Genomic DNA, 1260 nt, shown 5'->3' with positions numbered 1-1260 from the left:
CAATATCAAATAAAATTATCGATATCTTTTTGATATTATCAATAACAGAATATCGATATTAAAATATCAAATATCAAAAGAATTATATCCATATTGTCGATATATCGATATCATATGCTCATCCCTAATACAGGATATAAGTGTGTGATGTTCTTTATTGTATATTATAATATTTATCAAACGTTTCGATCAGATTTTTTGATCTTCATCAGTGACATTCAAAAACAATTCAAAAACAGAAGTCATATCGCTCGTAGTTCGTAATGATGTTGATTTGGCACGTGGCTGGTTGTAAGCACAACGGTGATAGATCACTTATTTTTTGAATGTCACTGATGAAGATCAAAAAATTTTGATCGAAACGTTTTGATAAATATTAATATAAAATAAAGAACACACACTTACCATCCTGTACAAGACTCGTACTACCTTTTTTTTTGAATTACCAATTTTCGACGAGTTATATCAATAGAAACTTATACGTTTTTTTCGATCAAATTCGCGTCATCAGCCAATGCTTTTTTTAATCTATCTTCCAACATTGTGTTTTCCAATTGTTGCGCTTGCAAACGGTTTTCTATTTCCTCCGACGCGGAATGTACCTCCATGACCAGAGCGCTGGTGTCGTGGCAAAATTCCGCCAACGAATTAAATTCCTCGTCCAACGCGCTGTTATTCAAATCGTCTTCCGTTCTGTTGAGTCTGCTTCTTTTTCTCAACGGTTCGTTCGACATTGTGTCACTGTTGTCCAAATTTAATAGGCGCGACATGAATTCCGTCAACACGTTAGATTTGAACCACCACGGTAACGTACGGAAATGTTTCAGATGATTTCTGTTATAGATGACCACTTGATTTTCATCCAACAGACGCACTTTCTCCTTAACTATGTGCAATATTATGTGAATAAAATTGGATATTTGTAAACTGCCCGAGGTCAAAAATATGTTACTTAATATATCGCTGAATATAGTTATGCAGTTTGAATCGGGTAGTATTTTTCTGAGATAATTTACAACATGACGTTGTAGGTCTTGCATATCTGTCAATGGCCATGGTGCGCTAAAAAATAAGAAAAGCGATATAAATATTAAAATATGAGAAACATCCGGTCCGATATAAAGTGTACAAATATAATTAAAAAAAAAAAAAATAAAAAAAAATAAAAAACAAAAAAAAACAAAAAAAAAAAAATAAAATTAAAAAAATTAAAAAAATGCGTGTAAAAATTTACACGCGAACAAATATATATATATATAT

At 31.4% G+C, this 1260-nt stretch overlaps 1 protein-coding gene across 1 annotated transcript in view; it reads right to left on the bottom strand.

Moving 5' to 3' along the window:
• Positions 1 to 93: 93 nt before the first annotated feature.
• LOC109858934 overlaps positions 94 to 1260 on the bottom strand; it is a 9121-nt gene continuing 7954 nt past the window's right edge. Inside the window, exon 7 of the mRNA XM_020436658.1 lies at positions 94 to 1062. Within this exon, the coding sequence (XP_020292247.1) occupies positions 477 to 1062 (586 nt within the window). The 3' untranslated portion in view covers positions 94 to 476. The remainder of the gene's footprint in view (positions 1063 to 1260) is intronic.

This window comes from Pseudomyrmex gracilis, unplaced genomic scaffold (genome assembly GCF_002006095.1).
Source record: "Pseudomyrmex gracilis isolate BER0280 unplaced genomic scaffold, ASM200609v1 scaffold_230, whole genome shotgun sequence".
Taxonomy (NCBI): Eukaryota; Metazoa; Arthropoda; class Insecta; order Hymenoptera; family Formicidae; genus Pseudomyrmex; species Pseudomyrmex gracilis.
Note: the sequence above shows the minus strand (reverse complement) of the source record. Positions and strands in the feature narration are given on the sequence as shown.